Genomic DNA, 25,522 nt, shown 5'->3' with positions numbered 1-25,522 from the left:
CTTAAAAGCTAAGACCTGCAGAAGCAAATATCAGGATACCACCTGGACACCGGCTCCAGCGGCATCCCAGCAATCATTACCTGGAGAGAAAACCTGAATGCAACAGGTAAACAAGCATAAAAAACGGAGTCCCCTAGGGCTAACATCAACGAAGTAAAAAAAGACTGAGGTCTAAGGGGAGGTGGAGCCTATTTATACCTCATGGAGGAGGGGATTAAAATGTAATTGTCACTTTTTCATTAAATATTCCTTCGTCCCAGGGGCTCGCAGGGGCGAATTTACTCCATATGTTGTGATGCCAATGGGACGTAAGGGAAGATGGTATTTCAGGGAGAGATTGTCACGTCACAATGAATTTTTGTAAAGGTTACTGCAAATGTCCCATAGGGGGCGATGTAACCATAATATCACCATTTTTACTGCAGCATTCCTGTTTGGTAGTTGATGCAATTTCAGTTAAATGACACTGTGTAAAAGTGCAGTACTAGTGGTCCTTAAAGGGTTATTCCCATAAATTCCTGCTAGGTCCTGTTCCCACTACTGGAAAAAGATAAACACAGGGTCCACTAATCCTTGTCAGCCAATTCCAGGCCTCTGGATCCCTACTGATGTGTAGGAGAATGTGGCGGCTGAACACTAGAATGCAGGTCTGTGGTACCCTGTTCTCCTGATAGGTGAGGGGACCAGTATTTATATCCTAAAAGAAAAACTAGCTGGTCCCAAAGGTGTGTAACTCTCAGGGCATTCTGGGAGTTATACTTACCTGTAGAGGGAAAGTCTAGTGTGTTAGCACCACATGACTATTTGACTACAGTGTGTCTGCGCCACATAGGCCTAGTGTCATTTGGTGATTAGCGCAAAAAGAACCCAGTGTTTTAATACCACATGGGCCTACTGTGTTAGCGCCACACATACCCACTAAGGCTCAGTGTGTTAGTGCTACACAGATTGTGTTTGTTAGATTAACACATACCTAGTGTGATTTTGCTACACAGGCCCAGTGTTATTGCACTATACAACTTGAGGCTGGGTTCACACTACGTATATTTCAGTCAGTATTGTGGTCCTCATATTGCAACCAAAACAAGGAGTGGATTGAAAACACAGAAAGGCTCTGTTCACACAATGTTGAAATTGAGTGGATGGCCGCCATATAACAGTAAATAACTGCCATTATTTCAATATAACAGCCGTTGTTTTAGAATAACAGCAAATATTTGCCATTATATGGCGGCCATCCACTCAATTACACCATTGTGTGAACAGATCCTTTCTGTGTTTTTAATCCACTCCTGGTTTTGGTTGCAATATGAGGACCACAATACTGACTGAAATATACATAGCCAGCCTAAGTGTGTCAGTGTCACATGGGCCCAGTGCATTAGCTCCACACGGTCCCAATGTGATGGTACACCACAAGCCTAGTGTGATTTTGCTACAGGGGCCCAGTGCTATTGCACCATACAAGTTCAGTGTGTCAGATGTGTGTCACATGGGCCCAGTGTCAGGCTGGCCCACCAGAGGATCCTCCGGTGAACCTCCAGCTCAGAACCTGCAGTTACACTGACTGACATGTGGTTTCTCACTAGTTCTTAATTGGTGGGCCCCAGGTACCCCAGTCCCACACTGCATGGGCCCAGTGTCATTTGGTGAAACAAGCCCAGTGTGTTAGCTCCACACGGTCCCAATGTGATGGTACAACACTGGCCTGATGTGATTTTGTGACACAGACACAGTGTGTTAGAGTCCCACAGGTCCACTGTGATTGGGCCACACTGTCCAAGTGTGCCAATGCTTAAAGCTCAGTGTGATTTCTATGGACCCAGTGTGATGTGGAGATTTGGGCTTGGTGTGCGAACCACATAGAACCACTGTGCTAGCGCCACCTTCAGGACACTCGGGCAGTGTGCTAGCACTACAGGAACTTATAGTGATTTCAGGTAACTCGGGCAGTGTGCTAGCACCACAGGAGCTTATAGTGACTTCAGGACACTCGGGCAGTGTGCTAGCACCACAGGAGCTTATAGTGACTTCAGGACACTCGGGCAGTGTGCTAGCACCACAGGAGCTTATAGTGACTTCAGGACACTCGGGCAGTGTGCTAGCACCACAGGAGCTTATAGTGACTTCAGGACACTCGGGCAGTGTGCTAGCACCACAGGAGCTTATAGTGACTTCAGGACACTCGGGCAGTGTGCTAGCACCACAGGAGCTTATAGTGATTTCAGGACACTCGGGCAGTGTGCTAGCACCACAGGAGCTTATAGTGATTTCAGGACACTCGGGCAGTGTGCTAGCACCACAGGAGCTTATAGTGACTTCAGGACACTCGGGCAGTGTGCTAGCACCACAGGAGCTTATAGTGACTTCAGGACACTCGGGCAGTGTACTAGCACCACAGGAGCTTATAGTGATTTCAGGACACTCGGGCAGTGTGCTAGCACCACAGGAGCTTATAGTGATTTCAGGACACTCGGGCAGTGTGCTAGCACCACAGGAGCTTATAGTGATTTCAGGATACACGGGCAGTGTGCCAGCACCACAGGAGCTCCGTGTGATTTCATGTGGGCAGCAGCAGCAGCATCAGAAGCCTTCCCTAGGAGCTGACAGCAGCCGGCAACAAGCTCCTGGCTCCTCCTTCGTGACATCACGCGGAGGGGGCGGTCCTGGGCGGCGTGACGTCACGGAGCTGGGGTTCCAGGCTGTGCTGGTCAGGCTGCTGCTGCTGCTGCTGCTGCTGGGGATGTTGATGCTGCTCTCCCCGCACTGGAGGAGCGGGAGGATGACAGTCCGGCAGCCGGGGATGGGCAGCCCTGCGTACTGATGGCCGAGCCGGGAATGGCTGAAGCTCCAGCGGCTCCAGGGACGCCGAGCCCGGGCAGCGGGAGCAGCGCAGCGGGGACTGGGAGCATTGCGGCAGGAGACGGAGAGGAGAGGGAGTCGCTGGCTCTGGAGGAGATATTGGATTTATATAACCAGCCCATCAATGAGGAGCAGGCGTGGGCCGTGTGCTACCAGTGCTGCGCGGCTCTGCGGGCCGGGAGCCACAAGCGGACCAAGATAAAGGGAGCCTCGGAGATCCGCGTCCGCAGGGATGGGGCGATCAGCGTCAGCGCCGGGCCAGGTGGGTGCACGGCAGCCTCCCCCGGTGTGATGGCGCATAGCTGGCTGCTACACACCGGTAACCTGATCACCCAGGAGAGCACTGCTCCCATTATACCCTGCCATGTCCCTGTGCTGTCACTGGGATCAGCTGATCAGCAATGGATGTGTGTATATAATATATATATATATATACTCCAGGCCCCATAATGGTGTGTGAGAAGGAAATTACATGGCAGTCTGCAGGAATGACATACACTGGAGGGAATGTGTCCATTCCAGGATCAGTTCCTTATTACCTGTCATTCCACATTGTTTCCTTATTCACAGCCCCAGAAGTCCCTTATTGCCCCTTGTCACACCCCCTCCATAGCCAATCACACTCAGCCCCCTCTGTTTCTGACAACACCCCCAATATATTGAGCTCCTTTTTGTCCATCCAGTAAGCAGGGGTTAACACCAGAACAATATCATGTCTAACCTGACCTACCCTCCATGGCCAAACCCTGGTGATGTGTGCAATCTGTGACATTTCCTTGTGGTGACACCATCATAAGTCAGTGCTGAGTGTATGAGATTTTGGTTGGATAGGCAGATTGTCCGAAATGTACAGACCCCTTTCCCTGGCTGTGAGCCCTGCCCCTGCCCATGTACCCATTGTTGTTGTATTTACCATGTATTATCACAATATGTCGTCAGTGTTTATGGCATTACTTATTGTATCCATATCTAGCGTTTGGAGGGTCTGCCCTCTCCAGTAAAACTCACCAGTCAGGTTAGAGTCATATGGAGATTGACAGCATTATTTATTTATAGGATGCAACATAGTATCCAGCAAATTCATTCATGGAGATCATTGTTCCCACAGGGACTTGCAGCCTGATTTCCAGAGCTCGGGCGCAGACATTCAGGTGGCTTGTTCACACCAGAGTGTTTATTGGACTTGTTTCCTTCTAGGAATAGGTCCTAGGATAGGGGATAAGGAAAATGTGTTATTCAGTTGGGGTTCGAGTCTTAAAAGTTGCATTTTTACCTTATTGGGTTAAAGGGGAAATCTCTTCAAAATAACTTGTCAGTATTAACATTGTATGTAAATGTCATTGAGGGGATCCCCTCTATTACGCAGAGCAGAGACCTCACTCTCTGCAAGATCTAGCACAGACGTTCCGCACATGGTTGCCAATTGAGTTAAATTGCCCCTTGTAATACCTCTCCCAGTAATGGGGGGGGGGCTTAACCACAGTGAGCAGTGTTTTTTTGGGGTTACCGCTGATGGAACAATGTTTTCTATGTTGTGGTTTTCAGCCAGAATGCACAGAAGAATGTATGGTGTGAGGCATTCTATTAGTGTTGTTCATTAGTCGCGGAGGCTGGAATCACACACAGCAATTTTGTTTTTGGAAAACAGTCACTGAAGTTTTTGTGCCAAAACCAGAAGGGAATCCAACAGGAAAGCGAAGTACATTTATATTTCCATCCCATTTGAATCCACTTCTGGATTTGGGACAAAAACTGCACTGGCTGTTCTCCAAAACACTGCCGTGTGTGATTCCAGCCTACGACATGCAGGGATCCCAGTCATCAGTGGAAGATGACCCAGTCTCTCTTATACTCCATGGTCATTGCCATTGATGGAGTTTCATTTTTCATCCCCTTCTTCTAAGCTATACTTAGCCCTTGAGATGGACTAGTCTATGATTCAGGGATAAACCATAGTTTCCATTCAACATTTACCAGCAGATTTTACAAAACCCATGTTGTTCTTGCATTAAATCTTGAGTTTTTCACAGTCTCTACAGCCGTTCCTTTAGAACTTTAGGGGATTATGAAACTGCAAGGATCAGAAGAGCTGAGCTCCGCTCTTGTGACTAAGCTTCTACTACACAATTAGATTTCCTTTCTGAAATGTTTGAGGACTTAGACAGTTTGGCTAGTTTCATACGAGGGCCATAAGGGCGTATTTGTGTTTCTTCAGGACCATAAACCCATGGTTGGACTGGTATATTTGGCCCTAATAGCGGTGCAGAAATGCACTGCGTTCTGCTTGTATGAGACCATTCATATATGCAGTGCTGTATTGTATGTACATAACTGAGGGTAGGTTCACATCTGCCTTTGTCTAGTTAATGAACGGACCCATTCATATAAATTGAACGTATTGGCATTAACAGATGGCAAATGGATTATCATAGGATCCGTTTTTAAACAGGGGTTTTGTTCTCTTTTCCCCTAAAAAACAACCATTGACATCCGTGTCATACTGGCAGTCTATGGGAGGCTTGTGCGCCTCCTCTCTCTTCGTAGAAGAATGGACATGTCAATTCTTCCGAGCAGAGAGAAATTCCGCCAGTTTTGCTCCCTGTGAACTGGCCCTAAGGATATCTTCACACTAAGGAATTTATAGTGGAATCTGCTCTGCCTGTCCCGTTAATGAAATGGGACTTCTCAAGTGCAATTCTTTGGATGGATTGTGCTTGAAAAATCCCATTGAATCATTGGCACAGTTTCAAGCAGAATCCACAGTGCAGTTTCTGCTTGAGATTCCTCGCCTATTCCATAGCGTAAACATATCCTTACACGTTTGTTGCTATCTTACGGACCTTAGTTAATTTCTAATTACACATATACAGCCACTATTCTAGTGTCTACAGGACTTTATATTTGCTGTCAGGTTCTTTTTCTATTGTGGAGATAGGCATGGTAATGTTTTAGTCAGTATATTCCAGTAATATTTGTAGGACAAAACTAGGAGAGGGCCCAAACACAGGGCTTCCTCTGTTCTATTTCTTCTTTTGGCTTACAAATACTGATCATAATACTTCCCTGTAAGAGTGGCTATAAGCAGTTTAGGTGGTGGTTGGAGTTGGCCAAGTTGAATGTAGTTCTGGCTTCTCTGACTCCGGGTGATCAGCTGTTATTCCTATGGGATCTGGAAGTAAGTGATAAAGTGATGATGGGGGAGGAAGTCATTTTTCTGTGTTTGCTGTAATCCCATTAGGATGATGTAACACAAGGCAGCCTTTGCTGCAGAAATGTCTGCCACCTGTCTATTCTCCTGAATGGTTTTGGAGAAATCCATGTATTTGCCTCCAGTACAATCCCATTTGGATGTATTGATATCATTTTCCCTCACAGAAATGTTCATGTTCCCTATTGGAGCATTTCTGTCAGCATCAGACAGTCTGCAGCTCTATTTTATTAGTATATGGCTGCTGATCTAACAGCATCTCTGCCAGTAGCTTTGTTTGGTTGCTGCCTAGCATTAGCAGAATCTCCTCCAGTATGCTGCCTCTTCGTAGCATGACTTAGTGCCGTTATGTGCCGTCCATGCCTAGCAGCCCCAGGGGTTAAACATGAAGGCTTCCTTTGTGCATGTAGAGCGTATTCTGTGGTACAGCAGTCCATCTGTTTTGGTAACATAGCAGCATTTAGGCGCATTTATTTATTTTATGGAATCAGCAGATCCAGCCGAGTTTGTTTTCCCCAGGGTGGACAATAGAGGCCTGTGTACATGGACTGAGAGGGATGCTGTCAGTGAAGGATTGTGAGGGAACATTCAGACTTTGTGCACTGACTGGAAGAAAGGAAGGGAACAAAGTAGCCAAGATTGTCGCTTTACATACTGACTTTAAGGAGAGCCAGGGACAGATTTTCTGTATTTCTGTTCCTGTGAAAAACTGCTGATATTTTTTCAAGATTTTACCATTCTGTATGATTTTGAAGAGAAAAAAAATCCTCTGTCTCTATATGGAACTGAGGGCATACAGAAGTACAGTGTGGGTTCTATGCACTCTATAGGTTCTACTGCTACATATGACTCAAAGCAAAGAACTATTACACATAACCACAAGGCCTTAAAGGGGGTAGCCGGGCCATGATGTCACTCAGGTGGTCAGGACCCTTGGAGGTGTGTGTAATCTCAATGGGAGACACAGCTGAGCAGAGAAGATTGAGCTCAGCATTGCTGCGCCCCGTCCTCGCTGATCAGCTCGGCAGCTTGCTAATAGTGGGACCTGGGACAGTCAGCAGAACACATAGGTTGTCTTTTTTTTTTAATATAAAGTAGTTGCCTAACAAGTAGAGGACAGGGGCATAGGTGTGTGGTATACTTTTACCCTCACCTGATTAATTTTTTTGCTGTCAGGATTTTAACTGTGTTTATTTTTGCATCAATAAAACAAAATAATTTACCATATTTGAGTGGCGGCTATTTGTTACCTCAAGTCTTTGTTTTCTTGGTTTCTCAGGCTGGTATATGTCATTACTGTGTGCCACATGCACAGTGCCCTGTGTAGGCCAACACCAGTACACCTTGCGTCACATGCGTATGCCACCAATGATGGTTTGCAATGATATATCTGCACCTCCAGGTTGTCAGCCAAGCCCGGACTGCATCAATCCTCTAGAGACCTGGACAAGTATATTTGAACATGCTGTAGTAAAAGTTATTTGTTTTATTTGATGCTAAATTGTCCTTTTTGACTGGCATATTTAGAAATCTCTATACAGTATATTTAGTATATCTGACAGTCTAGAGACCTATTCCCTTTCACTTACAGCTAAGGGCTGAATAACCTCTTTAGCTTCCAAGCTGGTGTGCTGCTGGCAAGTTGGATAAAATCCCCTTGTTCGCTTTAGTCCTTGCATTGACAGATTTCTGTTGAAAGTTTTTCTTCATTAACATTTTTTTACTGTATTAGTAAGAGTTGTGGATTACTAGCACACTTATCGAGGCTTAGGATATATTCACACTAGTAAAAGTGCCATCTGTCATGAGGACAGAAGGCAATATTTCCCGGTGTATGTGCGTATGTTGGGATACGCTGGCTTTACAGCCCACTCTACACCCCTAGAAGCTCCAGTGCTGTCAATGTGCGAACGGTTACCATACACGTACTGCTAGGTCATTGGTGTTTTCCTGGTCAGACAGTGACCTCGCACAGCTTTGGGATTCAGAAAAGAGAATTCTGATGTTCAGTCCAAAAGATTTGGAGGTAGAATGGCGGCATTGTTGCTGCAATGATAGAAACTGGCCAGCAGCACCCCTAGGAAGCTTTCCTCTCACTGGTAACCTTCAGCAGAAGTACATCCCACCAGCATCTAGGACCTCCATACCCTGCTGACCCCCAATATTTGTTATTTGCTGGACCTTTGATAGAATAGTGTGGTCTACTTGGTTTTGTATTGTTTTTCCTGGTATACTATTTTAGCCAGGTGGAGGCCTTTGTCTGGCAGTGTAGCCCTATGGACAAATCTACCATGTAATTCGGTAGCTTTCCTCCCATATATGCTAAATGTTTTTAGTGCTAGGTAGAATTACATTCTTCTTCAATCACTGATACAAGCAGCAAAAAGCTGAGGTTGTTTAAAGAGCGCTTGTCGGAGGAAAGGCAGTAGCTAAGGGTATTTTAATTTGAGAGACAGCTCCTATAACTCTGACAGAATCAATACTGTCAATGATTCTTGGATATTCCCCAGAGTAAAGAAACAGAGATGCTAAGCAGATGCTAAAGAACGGATACTTAAAAAATGCAAAATGTGATGTATATTTTGCTACATTATAAAGTGGACTTCTTTCAGCTTTCATTTTGTTGATGATAATTGTCATTTTATATGTATCCATTTCCAAGAATGCTGAGTGACAACCTTTCATGGGCTTCATTATAGTTTCCATTGGGTTTGTCACCTAGCTTGCTTAGCATAAAGGGGTAGTCCAGCAATAAAAATTCTTTAAAGTTAACTGGTGCCAGGAAGTAATTTACTTCTATTAAAAAATCTTATGTCTTCCAGTACATATCAGCTGCTGTATGTCTTGCAGGAAGTTGTGTGTTCTTTACTGTCTGGAGAGCAGGAGAGGTTTTTTATGGGGATTTGCTACTACTCTGGACAGTTCCTGTTACAAACAGAGGTGGCAGCAAAAAAGACACCACTTCCTGCAAGACATACAGCAGCTGATAAGTACTGATTTTTTAAATAGAACTAAACCTATAATAAATGCAAAAAAATGCAACAGCTCACCGCAATGGCAAGATACAGACCCACTACAGACATGAAAATAGTTAAAGCATTTGAAAATGGTGTAAACTGCCCCACCACGTTACGGTGGCCTCATACACGGGGCAGTCCTACACTGTACTATGGCCTCTCCATGGCATGAAATACCTTATACCGGCACAAGTAATTACACCACCTGGGTGGGATAGGTGGAGTGCACGACCAAGTAGAGGCAGCCACTCACCCATCTAAAACACAGAAGAAAAAAAAAAAGACAGATTTGGTCAGCTCTCCTAGAACACCATTCACACTAGGCAGGAGCACGTTGCTATGGCTGAAGTTGCAAACACACAAAAACACAAAAAAATGCAACAGCTCACTACAATGGCAAGATACAGACTCACTGTATTTTGTATGTTTGCAAATTCAGCCATAGCAACGTGCTCCTGCCTAGTGTGAATGGTGTTCTAGGAGAGCTGACCTAATCTGTCTTCCCCCCCCCCCCCCCCCCCCCCCCCCCCTATAATGAATGGCCTATCTTTGTGTATACATGGTGGTGTATCCACTTTGCCTCTGTTGCTGCAGTACTAGGAGTTCTTTTAGTCAGATGTCAGACTTTTGGCATAACAGTGACAATCCCTAATGGAGTGTAAAGCATGGTAGCTATTGTTGTCACCATTCCAGGGCTTTACAAATTGACAGTTTTTTCAGTTGTTAACACTGTGCTTCAGGAGCTCTATAGAATTCATGTGTTTATGTCTAGGGTCAGGTTTTTTTTTTAGTTGGTAACCATGTGAGCTGCAGGCATGCTAAACAATTAAATTCTATATGTATAGGGCCAGTTTTTCATGGCCAGTTCTCAATACTGTCTATAAAATTGCAGTGAAATCCGCTGCCATACTCTGTAATGTCATTGCTGCAGCGGATTTTCCCTAAGAAAAGTGTCCACACTTGGCAGTAACTCCCAGCCTCTGGAGAGGTTGGATGCCGCCCTAGGGAGTCCTGGAAAACATGGATACAGCCATTTCGCTTAACACAACCCTTTACTAAACCATGACTCAACAAAGCATCCTCTGGTCTAATTTTACCACCTAGTCTGGCATTGCTTGCTGAACAAAAGAACAAGATTTGCTGTTTTGCCATTCATTTTATCTTTTGCCTTTTTTTGCATTGAGAAAAACCTTCTTCAGTGTACTTTTATGTGTCTGGGTTTTGAGGTGAAGCTAAAACTAAAAGTGGATTCAGAGAAGAGCCAAAGTAGTATGAGGGTGCTCCTACATTTAGGCTAGGGCCTGTAGTTCTGGGCTGCAGGGAGGGTCTGAACTTGGTGCTTTAAACAGTGGCAAGTCCAGGTGCAGCCTGCAGTTATTACATTAATGACCAGCTCTAGTAGCTTCATTGCGCTCTAGTGATTCACTGGTAATTACAGGCTGCACTTGGATTGCCACTATTCAAATAGGCAATTCAAGGATCTGCCTTCAATTCACAACCCTGTGCACTAGCCACAGACTTATATATTTTTTTTCTCTCATTATGATCCACAGTCTGGTTTTGACGTTATCATAAAACCTGTTTGAAACCTAAGGCCCTATTGACACATGGAATCGGCGTTGAGATTCCATGCGGAAACCCCCTGCGCTGACTCCTGTATTCTATCTTTTAGAATAGAAGGGCTTGTGTGTCTCCACTCAAAGAAATGGGCGTGGAGAGCGGAGGCGCGCAAGCCCTCCCATTCAACAAAATAGATGGCAGGATTCGGTGGTGGGGGTGTTCTGCTCGGAATCTCGGCACCGATTCCGTATAGTTATGGTGCGTTTACACAGACAGATTTATCTGACAGATTTTGGAGGCCAAAGCCTGGAATGGATTTGAGAAGAGAAGAAATCCCAGTCTTTTCTTTATGACCTGTTCTGTTTATAGTCTGTTCCTGGTTTTGGCTTCAAAAATCTGTCAGATAAATCTCTCTGTGTAAACGCACCCTAAACGTGGCCAATTATGTAAGAGCACCCTTATTATGAATTATTTATAGTCTTCAGAAAACTTAAATATGTTTGCCAGCATTTGCTTATTTTAGCTTTCACCTTCTTCTTTATAACAAGCAACAGCCATCAATGTTCTAAACTACCAGCCGGTGAGTGAATCAAGCGATCCAACAACTATGAAGAAAGGATACACGCTTTTTAGAGGAGCCTTAAGAGATTATTGTTATTGAGAATGGGACTTTTGTTGAAAGTGATGTAAGTTGAACTAAAAACAGACCAACAACGCAGAACAGACAGATAACTCTAACTAAACCATATGCTGCTGGTATGCCTGAAAACAAATTACTAGAAATTTTTGTTGCTGTGTGCTTCTCGTCTAATGTAGTATGGAATTTACTTACGCAAATAGTTTGGCCAACCTAAAATGTATGTGCACTTAGAACAGGGAGAGTGACTCTTGTGTGTCGTAGGCCCCGTTCCCACTGAGCAAAGGTAGCGGAATTCTGCGACGGAATTGTCCGCCGCGGAATGCCGTTAGCCTCCCGCTCATAATGGGAGTCTATGGGAGGCGCGCGCTCCTGCCCTGTCCGCGCTGAAGAATGAACATGTTCATTCTTCAGCGCGTACAGAGCAGGAGCGCGCGTCTCCCATAGACTCCCATTATGAGCGGGAGGCTAACGGCATTCCGCGGCGGACAATTCTGTCGCAGAATTCCGCTACCTTTGCTCAGTGGGAACGGAGCCTTAGGGTATAAACCCACACACCGTATACGCAGCAAAAACGCAGCAGATGTGATGGTGAAGATTTGATGCTGTGTTCAGTTATTTAGATCTAATCTGCTGCGTATTTGCTGCGTATCGCAGTAGTAAATACGCTGCATATACGGTGTGTGGGTTTGTACCCTTAGGGTGCGTTCACACCTACAGGATCTGCAGCTGATTTTCTGCAGCAGATTTCAGTTAAATAACTGAACACAGCATCAAATCTGATGCTGTGTTCAGTTATTTAACTGAAATCTGCTGCAGAAAATCAGCTGCAGATCCTGTAGGTGTGAACGCACCATTAAAGTGTTTTTCAAAAATATTTTAATCCCGTTATTAGACAGTGTTGTTGGTTATTCTATGGCAGAAACTCATTGGACCACCATTAAAGTCAGTATGGTAAGTGGGTTGTCCTTGGTGTCCAGCATGCAGGGGATTTGGCACCACCATTATTTTAAAAGTTTTGCTCCTATGACTGAGCAGAACAATAGAGTAAAAACAGTGGTGTGAACTCAGAATTATCTTGACTATGGGAAATTGTTTGTGTGGCTAATAGTTTTCTCTTGTGTGAACAGGTTTCCTGTGTATTCATTGTTTATCTGATGAGATGATAATGTATTGTAATTGCTTAACATGTGCAAGGCGGTAGACATTTATGTTTATAGCGATGTCCAGGTATTTGTCAATGGCAACATAAGAAAACGTTTAGTAATGAAACTGGTGTATGCAAACAAAGCCAGTATTAGGGAAGACCGGTCAGCTTTTTATGACATGGATGTTATATTGAAGACTTGTATCCCAGAGAGTGTTAACTCGTGCATTTTTTTTCTCAGAAATCATTTCCTTTACTACTTCTGGAATTCTATACAGAATATGACAACTTGGTATTGCCATTCCAGTCAGTGCTGACAATGTCTGACTGTGTAGAGGCATACCCTAAAGCTTAAGCTGTCCAGGCATGATGGGAATTGTAGTTCTGCAACAGCTGGAGGGAGACACGTTCCCCATAACAAAGAGGACGGTCATAAAGTATGTTTTACCTTGAAGCAAATGCACAAATATGACACAAAATAGCATTTGTGTACATTCTGGCTTCATGAAACGGACCCCAAACTAATGAAATTAAATTATTTTAATAATGGGATCAATTTTTCTGAGAATAAATACTGGAATTATGGGAAATACTTTGTTGCTGATCATCGGACTATTATAGTGCCTGAAGCGTAATCTTCGCTCTATAATCTTTCCAATCTGCAGATTTTTGGGACTGCTGGGAGTCTGGGATCAATATCTGATACTGACGGCCTTTTATATGTGGTGTTTAATGTCCTTTGTAAAAGGTCAAGTGATCAGCTGACAAACAAGCCAACTCTTTATTTTTTTAATTTTTTTTTTTTTTCTGGCTTACAGCATATATTATGCAGCCATAAAAGTTTTTTACACAGGAAGATGTGCAAACAATGATGGAAGTGAGCTACAACTTGGATGATTAAGCCATTGTCCATGCCGCCCAGTAACTCCCAGTAACTGGACAGTGCAAATGGTCAATCGGTGCTAGTATCTGGTAACTGTCCGTATAAAAGGAGTAGCCCATTAAGATTAAAGTACCGAAATCTTAGAGTTAGAAAATAGATACTTTTCCTGAGGACTGAAAATGAGTGGGATTTGGATTGTTTTGTGCATTGCTAAGGATTCAGGGAAGGTGTCTATCGCTGCAAGCTGCTTCCCAGCCAGTGAATTATTTAACCTTTTTATATTACAATATTTTAATATAGTCATTTAGTCAATAGTCATTTAATTGAATAGTTTTCATTGTTTCTGACACTGCTGAATCCTTGACTTTAGTGGATGATTCCAGACAAGTTGCATGTCTGCGGCTCTTCCTTTGTAATGCATTTGACGTGCTTGTTCTGCTGCTTCCATGTTACATGAAACAAGGACAGTAGCTGCATACACAAATAGGAAAATTCTCTGCACTACTGTTATGCCGATAGACATTGCTGCTCTTAAAGGTTTGAGGAAGTTTTCTATTTACAGAAGATTAAAGTGTACCTGTAATTTAAAAAAATGGAAAAAAAAATCTGAATGGTTTTGTTAGATTAAAGAGGTTGTCCAACCATTTCGACCCTTTCCCTTAGTTTTTTTTCTCTAACTTTTTTTTTGCCGCTTTATAGGTTTGTGTTTGTTTATTTACACAAAGAATTTCCAGGTCGCAGGGGTCGGTTTCAGTGGGTCCGGGTAACTGACATGAGGTGAAGTAGCATCTTCATATTATACTGCCTGGCCACTGTGCATCTTTATAGCAATATTGTTCCTTTATTTATATAGCTCCAACCTATTCTGCAGTGCTCTTCAGCGATTGTAGTCATGCATATTGGTCCCTGTTACTATTGGATCTCACAGTGTTTTGGAGTTTGTGATAAAATTAATGCAAACATGGGGGGACATATATGGAGCTGTTATCCCAGGACCCCAACACTACAAAGCAACATGGCTAACCTCTGTGCTCTCCACAATATGGCTAGCCTCCATGCCCCCCACAACACGGCTAACCTCTGTGCCCCCCACCACATGGCTATCAGCTCCTGGTCTCCTCCATGTCATGCTGCCCTTACTGCTGCAGTTTTCACTAGGCTCAGATGTTAGCTCCTCCTACATGGGTGTGGCTAAATCAGTGTGGATGTATAACCCCACCCACCTCATGACTAGCAGGAGCAGGAAACAGACAGGTGGATGTGACATCACAGCAAGTAAAGAAAACACAGGCAGAGTGGTCATGTGACCACAGAACAGAGCGCTGTAAATAAAAAATGTGAAAGTATATATAGAACATACAATACCTACTGAAGTCAATGCAATGCTAATTTATAAATCCCACAAACCCCTTTAAGACCCTCTACGGGCAGGATTATGGGTGTGTAGCTGTAACTGCATTTGTACTGATTGAAATGGGGGGATCAGGGCCCTTTTATGGATTGGTAGCAACTATGAATGTGAAAAAGGGTCTATAGAAATCAATGGGTATTGGGATACTGTCTGCAGTTATGGATCAGTAATTGTGGACAGTATTGTACAGTTGTGTGAAAGGGGCCTAACTGCTGTTATTGCCCCCCCCCCCAAAAAAAAATAAATAAATTAATTAAAAATAAATAAATTAAAAATAAATATATATCTATATCTACAGTATATCCACAGACATCAAAGTTTTACCTGTCATTTGTAAAACCTTTTGACATGTCATAGGGAAATGTCAAAAGTTTTGATCGGTCCGGATCTAAGTTTTCAGACCCATACAGATCTTGAGAACAAGCACGGAGAGCACCTTGCTGCAGCACGTCATGTGATGTCAGTCGGCTCCATAGACTTACATAGCTAATTAGTTGGCGCCTGACTGATCATGTGTCAGAGCTGGGAGAGGATCACGTTTAGCGCGGTCTTCTCCCGGCTTGTTCTCTCAACTGGTATGAGTCTGAACACTCATGTCTCTATGACATGTCAAAAGTTTTTACAAATGACAGTGACACTTAACTGAATATGTGTACTGCAGAAATGCATACCTTTGCATAGGTTTTGCCCCCTATGTGTTTTTTGGTGGCATGGAATACCATGCCGGGAGAAGCTGAATCCAGTCCTGGGAAACTGGAAGAAGTTTCCCAGGATTGGATCCAGCTTTTCCCTGCAACCGGGGGAGGAGCGGCAGTGAGTTAAGCTGGAGCAGGCTGATGAGCGGATTGCAGAGATAACAAACCACTTCCCTTCATTATTGCTGTAAATTCGCTCATCTCTACATATCACGATTTTACATTAAAATGTGATGTTAACCCAGCTATAACCGTCAAAAAGAATTGTTTTTGCTACTTATTGTCTTTTTAGGTGTTGTGAAACGGTCTTCATAACATTATTACAGAGTTATTACGGATTGTGACAATGACTGTTTTCAATATGCGTGGGGGGAGGATGTATTAAAGACTTTACCACCCATGCAATAGAGGTAATAGATGAAGTCATTTTCTGCACCTGAGAGATCTTTACAGCAGTAACTTTATCCTGTGTTATGAGTGTCTTGGTGTAGCTCACTTTAGTAGAAATATCACACGTGACTTTGTAAATGGCCTCTAGTCATCCATAAACAGGAGGCTTATTAATAGCATTAGGTCCAAGTGGAGGAGTCATGGAGGTGATGTTAGTGACAGGACTGTGCACTGCCAGGTTAGCAGTGAGTGAGTTTATAACTGCAGACATGCGAGCGGGCCCTTGTTTTTTCTTTTATTTTTTATTAATATTTTTTTATTCAATATATGTGTTTTTAAAATTCTGTAATTATAATGTCCATGGCCAACAGAATCACATATTATGTATACTAGTGTGATATTGCCTATGAACTTTTGCACTGATCTTGTCCTGGTGTCCTACACCCATGTATGATCTTAACATTGTCATTGTTGGTGTGATTTATAGGTATTTTAAATTAATTTTTGGATTATTTAAAGATGTATATAGACATTGATGACGTCTATGTATTACAGTTTGCACAGCTGTCCCCGCAGTGTAAGCTGGACCTACTCTAGTCATCTCAGATGACAGTTTTATCTGAACGATTTGTTCATAATGATCTGTGAAAGTTGTTCTAGATGACAGCACCGTAAATTAAAACACGACCACTACCATGATATATAGCCTAGTCTGGGATTCTATTGATCATGTGAGCAATGTCCCACCAGCTGCACCTGACAATGACTGATAAACCCTACATGACAGATCTTCTTTTTTCCCCATATATCTGATGACTTTTGTCAGAAAATTTTATTTTTAAAGGTTTAGTTCACTGAGACATGTGAAATTCCATTGTTGTGTCAAAATCCTCCTTCAGTGTTATTAGTGTTCAATTAAGCCATGAATTTATCTCTGCTTGATCATCAAAGCTCTGCAGATAACTATTGTCAAAGAGAACAAATCATAGCGTCAGTCATGCCTAATGTCCCATTACTCCACTTATTTCTGACATGGATGGTTGGTCATACAATGCAAGGCAGCCACTCCTCTGATGTATCAATGCAGCTTAGTGAGTGAGGGCTGGAGTCTGGTAAATACCCTGAGAGGAGCCTGAAAATAGGAACCCTCCTGCACATATCATATTATGTCCGCAATGCGTCCGCCGCCATCTTCAAAATTATGTTTGTTGTGTGTTTGTATTTTTTGATCCACAAGGCTGTGTTCACACAATGCATGAACAAAGGACGTTATAGCGAGAGTCCTACAACGGCTGTTGTTGCACTGCAAATTGCATTGCATTCAATGCTGAATGGATGGAAATAATTAACATATCACTTATTTCCATGGCCATAGTGAACAACGGCCATTGGTCAATACATTGTGTGAACAACAGCCGTTGTTTGCATTGATTTCGATGCAACACATTTTTTATGACTAGAACAGCCATTGTTTTAATTGCAAATGACCGCCATTCTTGTCATAAAAAATATGATGTGTGAACATAACCTAAAAGGGGAAGTACTTGTATAAAAAGGAGTAATGGTCAAAATGCTGTATTTTTTGAAGACATTATGGCTGTCAGTACAAATTCTATGGGGATCTCCAGAGACAACACCTGTTGGGTGGAGATCTGACGTCTGAGCTGTGATTTCTTACTATGGGTGGCTAAGCCGGTTTTGATTTGATTTTTAGTTCAAGTTATGTTGCGAACCCAAACATTTTGACATGTTTGTTCAGCAGTCCTTCTGCACCATCCCCTCACCATCTCCCTGCACTTTCCTATTCTATGTCATGTTTATGCCACTTTGGTATAGTATAGACATTTATGTGTTGACCTCTCATTATATTTGTTGTGACTTCTGCAAAGCAAGTGAGAGTGCCATGTTCTTGTTCCCTGAGCAAGTAATAAAAAATGTGAGTTATTTGACTGTCATATTTCTAAATACACGTTGTCTGTTGTTTCAGATGGTTCAAGTGACGCAAGCTGTACAGAGACAGAGGTAGGTGGAGTTCTTCTTTCATTCAATCAGTACCTGCCATTGTTATGTCCAGAGAGATGCTATAGCTCTCTGATATAGTAATGTCATCATTGCACAGTGTGTAGCCATTGACACTTGTATAGTAAACATGGGTATGCGCGTAGCTTCCGGTCCATACTTCACGGACCATGCATTTGTTTGCACACAACTTGCACTGTTTTCTCAGGCTCCTCTTTCTTATGCAAACACTCTGCTTATTCAGTATATACATGAGGATTTGTAGGGGCAACACTGTCCTGTACCATTGGCAGCTTGCTATGTTCTTAATAAGTGAGTTAAACAGTAATAACCCCAACTCAGATCCCTGCCTGTAGATTTTTTTTTTTTTGTTTTTTTTAACATTAATGAATTTACATTATGAATACAACCATGCTCAGTGTGTGTGTGTGTGTGTGTGTGTGTGTGTGTGTGTGTGTGTGTGTGTGTGTGTATTTATAATATAAATAAAAAAAAAAATTTTTTTTTGTACTATAGGTCCCACTCCTAGCTTTGAGATAGAATTTTAAAAAAAAGCTATAACTCCAACTTTGTAGGATCACTTGCAAAGCCTAAAGTAGCCCCTCAACTTTAAATTCAAATTATGGTACTGGTATCCTCTAATTTATTACATGGCATGGGTTTAGTCTTTTATGCCTTCTGTTTTGTCTAGCCTTGATACTATATACTGTGGTGAGTCTGGGCGCATGGATCCCATGTTCCAGTCTTGGGATCCGTGTCTTTCTGGTGGAGGTCATCTGACAAGTAGCACACCATATGTCATGTGCCATTACTTGCACTGGTAGGATCGCAGCTATTCATCCTTTCATTATTTTTCTCATTTAAATAACCCTCCTGGTTCTCTGTATGTTCTGTGCCACATTTAAAGCAATGTGTGGATGCCACCCCCAGAAGAAGGTTGAACCGTCAGGGTTCCCCTTTTTTTAATTTTCTCATTATCTGTGGTGTTAAAACTATTTTCATAGGATTAGAATTTGGGGGGGAAAAAACTGCAAAATAAATGTACAAGTATTATAAAATACAGTTATGCCATGAATCATAAATTCTAAACATTTATATCTCTGCACAGGCCTAATAAAGAGAGAGATATCACTACACAAGGGTAATGACCATAGTAAAGTTGCGACATAGGAATGATAACCACAGAACATGGATAAAGTCATAGGAAAAGTTAATTGTACACAGTGATGTCACAATATAGATACATGGATGGTTACTGCGCATACAGTGATGTAACAAAATAGATACATGGATGGTTACTGCGCATACAGTGATGTAACAAAATATATACATGGATGGTTACTGCGCATATAGTGATGTCACAATATAGATACATGGATGGTTACTGCGCATACATTGATGTAACAACAGGCACACTGTACATGATATGTATGATGTAAAATCCAGAGATTCCAAGTAGAGGGATAATATCATAATAAAGTGCACAGTACTGAATAAGCGAGGCAGTGATGTTATAATACAGAGGAAACAATGATAAAACAAATGTTTGCAGTGATTGGTTCTTTTGTAACCCCTGGTCCTTGTCCACCTGATCAATAGTACCTGGCCGCTTCAGTTCCTGGAGAGTCCTTCAGTCTCTAATAGACAGCTCAGTCTACTACAGCTGGAGACATCATCCTAGCATCATTTTAAGGTGGAAACCTTATTTTAATGTTATGTGAAGCAATAAGTATATGTAAACTTCTAATGTGCACATGTACAGTAAAGAAAACCTTTTATGGATACTTTCAAGGTTACATAGCAGGTAGTTTCAGGACGTGTTATCTGCCACTATGTACACGAGAAGAGTATCACGCAATGCAGCTGCTACATATAACTGAGGTGTGTCATTGGGAAAACATTACCTCTGTGAGATTCCAGGCTAATCATCCATGTCAGAAATGCTTTTATTGTAATTTGTTTACATTGGTGGTCATCATTTTTTCTGTCCAAATCAAATTCAGTTATGCTGGGTTCACACTACATTTTTGCAATCCATTTTTTTTTTTTTAAATGGATGGAAAAAACAGATGCATGTGTGTGCATCCGTTTTGATCTGTTTTTCCGTTTAATTCCATTATAAAAAACGGATCAAAACGGATCCGTTTTTTTCATGTACACCAAAAAACTCATTTTTGTGTCCGTTAAAAAAAACAGATCCTTTTTTTTTTTTTTTTTATATTGGAATTCAATGGAAAAACGGATCAAAATGTATGCACACACACATCTGTTTTTTTTCCATCCGTTTTTCCTCCGTTTAAGAAAAAAATAAATAAAACTGCGGATTGCAAAAACGTAGTGTGAACCCAGCCTAACTGATAAATGAAGACAAATAAGCTGTTGACTTCTCTTTATAGGAGAATATAACCTCTGCTCTATGGGTTGTGGGTAACAATGCAAAAAAACAAGCAGACCCTTCCCCCCCCCCCCCCCGAATCTTGTACTACTGCTTTATGGCACGTTGTACTAGTGGTATAATAATATTTAAAAAAAAAAATCAATTTAAGTGATGAAAAGATTAAAAACCTTGGCATAAGGCAAAAGTCTCTTATTCAGAAGTGATTGTGAGACCTTTTTACTCCTCTTTAGCATGATCCAACTTAATATCTAACTTCTTTTAAAGTTTTTCCCACAACCTCTGTTGAGTAAAAAGACATGGAAGACTGATCAAATGAAAATCTGTAAATCAGTGTCTAGACTTCTCCTGATAGTTTCTGAAGTAAGATGCTGCTATGGGAGTAGATGCACACAATGTAACTTACTGGCTGTATTCTGTGTTTTAAATGTTAGCAATTTGTATTGTTGAATGTGTATGTTTTATTGTTTCTAAACTGTTCTACATTAGTACATTTTGGTAAGTGGTCACTGAGACTCATGTATCAAAGTTGTCTTAAAGCAAGGACTTGTTTTTTTAAACATTTCATATTTAAAGGGGTTGTAGCTACCATGATCCCCCGCCACTGCTTTTATGACAGTGCCCTGTTGCTGCTGCTCACCACTTTCTGATCTTCTCTTGATACAAGGATGTGGCTGCACAAGGTGGGTCATCACTGTAGACATTGTGGTATGTAAGCAAGACTCTGTAATGGAGTGATGCTCGTGGTAGGACTGGAGTATAAAAGCCCTATTACACCAACAGATCTGACGACAAAGCCAAACCCAGGAGTGGATTTGAAAAGAGGAGAAATCCAGTCTTTCCTTTATGACCTGTTCTCTCATTATAGTCTGTTCCTGGGTTTGGCTTCAAATCTTTGGCAGATAATCTGTTGTCAGATCTGTTGGTGGAATAGGGCCTTTAGTCCAAGTAAATTGTGGAAGGATATCCCGACACTCACTAAGTTCTTTGTGCTTTTTTTTTATTACAGTGTCACATCATACAGGTACAAGTAAGGACGTGTTTCGGCCTGTGGCCTTCATAAGCTCCTAGACCACAGGCCGAAACGCATCCTTGTACCTGTTGTACCTGATGTGACACTTTATCAAAAAAGCACAAAGAACTTGATGAGTGCCGGGATATCCTTTTACACCTGTCGACATTGACTGCGCACTTCCTTGTGTTGACATATTACCAGGGAGCGTTGAGCAGCAGTGAACTCCAGCAGGAGAGCTCTGGATACGGTTGTTCAATATTAGAGTACACTCCGCAAAAAACAGGGTTCTTCTCAAAGAGGAATAAAAGTTTTGAGATATATAATTTTTGGGTTAAGGGGGGGGGGAATTGAAGCATCATGCACATTAGAGCATCAGCAGGTCCCGCTAAAATTGATGCTTTATCCGATGTTCATTTGGTGTGTTTGACCAACGTCTAATTTAATCTCAAAGTTTTTCCCCCGTTCTTTCTCAATGTGCGCAATATGGCCCCCAAGAGCTAAATAAGACGGAGATTTGCTATGCTCTGACTTTTAAGAAAGTGTTCACGTGTATATCTAATTGTTTCTGACACGTTGAACTGCTGTTCAACTCGCTGGCTGTCAGGATCATCGCTCTGAGGGAAGTAATGAGAAAAAATCAGTGTAAGGAAATGCACTGCGCCAGCAGCAGCCATGGTGCTAATGATAGCCACAGATCTATCTGAATATTGCTTTCCGCAAGGCACCTTGGAGCCATTCTTATGCAAGTCTGATACCATTACCAAGAAATATGCTAGGATTTTCCACAGTAGTCACATGCTGTGCAGTGTCTGGACAGCAGGCAGCATTATAGCTATAGAACACTAAATGCTTGTGGTGTTCGTCAATTTGTGTTACAGAGGCATATATCGCATTGCTCACGCTTCCCTGGAGAATACATTTTTGCATCTGTACTGCTTGGGATAAGCAGAATTTTCGGGCGGCTGAGGTAAATTTGAGTGGTGCTAGTTCAATGTAAGGAGTAACACGATCAATGGTTCTGGGGTTGTATAGTATCTCTGGCCTCCTAGTTATTGTAGAATTAAGAGAATAAGTGAAATGGATCAAGAAGTAAGCTAAAAAGTTAAAGTTGTCAGTATCATACTATACAAATGTGGGAAGTAAGAGACAATTCAGTGTGATAGACCAGTTATATTAGGGTATTACATACAAAACAATCCCATAATGTTATTATTTACAGGCACAACAGACACAGTCTGCTGACTACCTTGTGGTGTAGAACCATTACTGTTTAGAACATTTACTGTTTTACCAGCTCTATTGCCATCTTACTGCTGTTAAGTGGAGGATGGATAGTTAAAGCCTCTGGACAACATGACCTGTGTAGTGAGCCTTATCCATATGCTGCTTGATGAGTCTGTTTATGGAGCAGAGTATGGCTGGGTTCATACTACGTATATTTCAGTCAGTATTGTGGTCCTCATATTGCAACCAAAACCAGGAGTGGATTGAAAACACAGAAAGGATCTGTTCACACAATGTTGAAATTGAGTGGATGGCCGCCATTTAATGGCAAATATTTGCTGTTATTTTAAAACAACGGCTGTTATATTGAAATAATAGCAGTTATTTACTGTTAAATGAACAGTATGAACAGATCTTTAATGTGTTTTCAATCCACTCCTGGTTGAGGTTGCAAAATACTGACTGAAATATACTGTGTGTGAACCCAGCCTAAGGGTCTTTTCACACGTACAGACTCGCAGCTGAAATCTTGCTGCGAGATCAGCTACGAGTCAAGGTCCTGGCAGGTCCCAGTACAACATACTCACAGTGGTCTGCTCTCCAGCCCAGCCAATCAGTGTGTTGCCCAGTCGCAGCCACTGATTGGCTGGGCAGGAGAACAGAATGCCGGGACCCGTGCAGGAGAGAGGTAATGTATATACAGACAGCGGAGGGGGAGCAGAAGGGGTTAAGAGGGCAGCTGCATTACATACTCGCAGACGTCTTTCAGAGCGCTGCGAGTATGTAGTGCTGGGGCCTTCAAGGACCTTGACTCATAGCTGATCTCGCTGCAAAATTCGCAGCAAGATTTCAGCTGCGAGTCTGTCAGTGTAAACAGACCCTAAGGGTACGTTCACACTTACCGGACCCGCAGCGTATCCACAGAAGATTTCATCAAAATAACTGAACACAGCATCAAATCTGCTGCGGATCCTGTATATGTGAACGCACCCTTAGGCTATGTTCACACTACGTAAAACTACGGCCGTAGTTCTTGCTGCAGAACTACGGCCGTAGTTTTGTGGGGTGGGACATAGCTTTATTTTTAATGGGATCCCGGCCGGAGCGTACACACATCCCGTGCGGCGCCGGAAAAAAATGACATGTCATTCATGTAATTCAGTGAATTCCGGCCGCAGAAAGACCTGTCGGTTCCCACAGTGAAGCAACTAGGAGTCTTAGAACATGACTAGGGATGTATGCTACGCTAAAAACCTCTCAGAAAGAAAAGAATACCCATCTCTAGACAGCTGTTTTGGGGTTTCATGCCCCTCGTCAGTACATAGGAGGGTGTTGGATGGCTAGTGAGAGGCCTATTGTCATGGGGCCAAATCGACACTAATTTACCTTTAGGAGAGCTTCATAAAGACGTATGTAGGCTTACATTCTTCCCAGAATTCTCTGTGGAGTATGAATGTCTCTGTAAGGCTCCATATGGCTTTATAAAGATCTCTTCAAGGAGATTTAGTATCTTATTGAAGTCTGGATTTTGTGAATGAAGGTGTCCTTAGTCTTCCTTTATGAAGTTAAAAAGCTGGAAAAGAGGCAAGGTTTCTAGAGTGGGAAGAAAGAAGAAGCTTCCATTACATCTTTTAGGACAGTCCAGGGTTTGAACTTTACAGGCTGTGATTGGAATAGGCATTTGTGTTGTTAAGGTGCTAGGAAACTAGGGATAACTACTGTAGGGGGAGCTATATCATAAAGTTGCCAAATGGCGTATCATTTTCTTTACTTCTCTCTGGAGAAGTCACATACACAGTACAAAAAAAACTGGTTGCGGCTAGACCAAATGAGAATCCTCTTTAATAAACTGAACAACTTTGTCCTTTGAGTTAATCAGATAGAAAATATTAATTTACCTTTTGTATAATAGTACCTGGATTGATAACATGTTTGAAATTAAGGTTTAAAGTTTTCCTTTATATATTAAGTAAATTTACAGGGTTTGTGATATGAAAAGGGTTCTGCACTCATATCTGGGTCTAAATAGTTTGAGACAATATTGTGTAATATACCCTGTGCCAAGATGTCACCCACTGCTCAGGACAGCTCTTAACCCTTTAAGGACATGGCCCATTTTCGTTTTTACGTTTTCGGTTTTTCCTCCTTGTGTTTAAAAGGTCATAGCACTTGCATTTTTTCACCTAGAAACCCACATGACCCCTTATTTCTTGCGTCACTAATTGTACTTTGCAATTACAGGCTGAATTTTTGCATAAAGTACACTGCGAAACCAGAAAAAAATTCAAAGTGTGGTGAAATTGAAAAAAAAAACGCATTTCTTTTATTTGGGGGAAATGTGTTTTTACGCCATTCGCCCTGGGGTAAAACTGACTTGTTATGCATGTTCCTCAAGTCGTTACGATTAAAACGATATATAACATGTATAACTTATATTGTATCTGATGGCCTGTAAAAAATTCAAACCGTTGTTAACCAATATACATTCCTTAAAATCGCTCCATTCCCAGGCTTATAGCGCTTTTATCCTTTGGTCTATGGGGCTGTGCGAGGTGTCATTTTTTGCGCCATGATGTGATCTTTCTATCGGTACCTTGATTGCGCATATACGACTTTTTGATCGCTTTTTATTACATTTTTTCTGGATTTGATGCGACCAAAAATGCGCAATTTTGCACTTTGGGATTTTTTTTGCGCTGACGCCGTTTACCGTACGAGATCAGGAATGTGATTAATTAATAGTTCGGGCGATTACGCACGCGGCGATACCAAACATGTTTATTTATTTATTTATTTGTTTACTTTTATTTAAAACCTGGGAAAAGGGGGGTGATTCAGACTTTTATTAGGGGAGGGGGATATTTACTATTAACAACACTTTTTTTTTTTTTTTTACACATATACTAGAAGCCCCCCTGGGGGACTTCTAGTATATACACTTGGATCTCTCATTGAGATCTCTGCAGCATAGATATGCTGCAGAGATCCATGAGATCGGCACTCGTTTGCTTTCGGCTGCTGCAGCCGGAAGTAAACGAGTGCCGAGCCGAGGACGGCGC

The 25,522-nt window shown here is 42.2% G+C and overlaps 1 protein-coding gene across 5 annotated transcripts in view; it reads left to right on the top strand.

Moving 5' to 3' along the window:
* The first annotated feature begins 2,697 nt into the window (after positions 1–2,697).
* SPIRE1 (spire type actin nucleation factor 1) overlaps positions 2,698–25,522 on the top strand; it is a 117,111-nt gene continuing 94,286 nt past the window's right edge. For all 5 annotated transcript variants that reach the window (XM_069957801.1, XM_069957800.1, XM_069957799.1 and 2 more), the window contains exons 1-2: positions 2,698–3,124; positions 17,798–17,832. In XM_069957801.1, the coding sequence (XP_069813902.1) occupies positions 2,824–3,124; positions 17,798–17,832 (336 nt within the window). In that variant the 5' untranslated portion in view covers positions 2,698–2,823. The remainder of the gene's footprint in view (positions 3,125–17,797; positions 17,833–25,522) is intronic.

Source organism: Dendropsophus ebraccatus, chromosome 2, assembly GCF_027789765.1.
Source record: "Dendropsophus ebraccatus isolate aDenEbr1 chromosome 2, aDenEbr1.pat, whole genome shotgun sequence".
Classification (NCBI taxonomy): Eukaryota; Metazoa; Chordata; class Amphibia; order Anura; family Hylidae; genus Dendropsophus; species Dendropsophus ebraccatus.
This window is presented reverse-complemented; position numbering and strand designations above follow the sequence as displayed.